Source organism: Morone saxatilis, unplaced genomic scaffold (assembly GCF_004916995.1).
Source record: "Morone saxatilis isolate NCDOM2014 unplaced genomic scaffold, NCSU_SB_2.0 Contig23, whole genome shotgun sequence".
In the NCBI taxonomy this organism is placed as follows: domain Eukaryota; kingdom Metazoa; phylum Chordata; class Actinopteri; family Moronidae; genus Morone; species Morone saxatilis.
Window position 1 is genome coordinate 10,644,440 of NW_023339796.1, and position 1,982 is coordinate 10,646,421.

The 1,982-nt window shown below is 37.0% G+C and overlaps 1 protein-coding gene across 1 annotated transcript in view; it reads right to left on the bottom strand.

Moving 5' to 3' along the window:
• The window catches only part of wrnip1 (WRN helicase interacting protein 1), an 8,966-nt gene that overhangs the window by 1,929 nt on the left and 5,055 nt on the right, over nucleotides 1–1,982 (bottom strand). The window contains exon 5 of the mRNA XM_035670318.1: nucleotides 152–307. Coding sequence (XP_035526211.1) covers nucleotides 152–307 — 156 coding nt within the window. The remainder of the gene's footprint in view (nucleotides 1–151; nucleotides 308–1,982) is intronic.

A 1,982-nucleotide genomic window follows, 5' to 3' on the forward strand; every position in this document is an offset into this window, starting at 1 on the left:
GTCTTCACTCTGGCTCAAATGAAGCTACCGTTTTAATGGAAAGCTACACACGTGATCAGTAAAAGAGGGCCAGCTGCACATTTAATGATAACAATACAGTGAGTGATCAAAAATAATTAAAAGAGATAATATATTTGATCATTTCACGTACCAACATCCTCACTGGCAAAGCGGACCAGTCTGCGAGCCACATAGAGAGGATCCTCACCGCCCTCCAGCATGCGGCCCAGCCAGTAGAGAGACGCATTCTCATCGGAGCCTCTCATAGACTTATGTAACGCTGAGATACAGTTGTAATGCTCTTCACCTTTGAGTAACACACACAAATTAACACATTAACACATTTAGCAAGACAAAACACCTAATTCTTCATGTGGCGTGTTATTAATCATTCATTTTCACAATGGTCTGAAGAAAAACACAAACACATAGGAAAAAAAAAAATCTGACCATATGAAGCCATAATGAAGGGAAGAATTCTGTCTCCGTTAAGGTCATTAATCAAGCTCGGAGACAGTTTCATCACCCAGGGAACAGTAAATCTCAATCTTTTGGGACAGCTGATGTGTTATGTAACAGGACAGGGTGGAGGACTGATGAAAGAGTAAGCGGGAGTTATCCATGGATACTCAGGGAGAGGGGTAGGGTGGGAAAGTGTAAATAATCGGAGTGGCTGAAACTATAGTAGGAAGAAAGAGTAAATAAAGATTTTTATATAAATGTTTATATCAGTTAGGTATTGCAATCAAGAAAATACCAAATTATAGAACTCTAGTTTTATGGATGTACAGCACACGAGTCTTTATCAGAGTCATAGTTTAATATGTAATTTTGTAGTGGGGCTCTCCTTACGTGTGTGTACTGTAATACCCACACACACACTATACTCCTAAGCAACCATGAGCATGGCTATAAACACTCCCAGGTTACATGCATTGTTGTTTTTTTCCCCCTCTTATCATTCAGTGCACTTCATATGATAGCCCCGTGACAGGATAGTGATCACAGTTTCTGGGAAGCAATATGAGAGGGCTGTTAAAACCTTGTGTTATTTATATGTTATTGAAAGTGAAGGCAGGTGTTACACTGAACCTGCTGAGAGGATTAAACAATGTGGATTTGTGAAATATGTAGCAATGTGTTAATGTGCAGGAATCCTGTTGTAGTGTGTGTAGTGTCTGACACACACCCTTTTACTAATCCTAAAACCTGTGTCAATTTTATTTTCAATGAGTGGTCATTTAAGATAAACTAGTTTCAAGGGCATAAATCAAATTAAATTCCCTTAATTTCACTGAATGACCCATAATCATCACAAAATCCAAATAAACAACCTATTTGAGCAATACTTTTTGATATAAAGTCAGAAAAAATTATTTTGCACCTGCTTTCCAAAAAGTAAGCCAGTAATTAGGAGCCAAATGTGTATTTCTCAATCTAAGCCAACATTGGTTGCACTTAAATAATAACAGAAAAGTGCGAAGGTGCTTTACTATAAATATTCGTTACTGGGTGTTTTGGTAAATATAGAGCAATTTTATTATAATTAACTGAACGTAAACAAAAACTCAAACTAGGTGTTAAAAAACATCTGCAATTAAAATAAAAACTTTAAAAGAGACATTAAAAACCAAAAACAATATTGTGCACTTACAAAATTAACTAAAATAAAGTAAAAATGTTGTTGACATGTATTTAGTTGCAGTCTTTTTCAATTTGGTCACATTTATCAACACAACAAGCATGAGGAGGCCCCTGACAAATACCTACCATATTATAATAAAAATTAAACTAGACAAGCACACCCACTCTGGAAACTAACTCAGAATCAGAATCAGAATTATGTTTATTGCCAAGTAGGTTTTTACACCTACGAGGAATGTGACCTTCTCAGCAGATCGAATGATACGCTGCAGTCTGCCCTTGTCCTTGGCAGTGGCAGCAGTGTACCAGATGGTGATGGAAGAGGTGAGGATGGACTC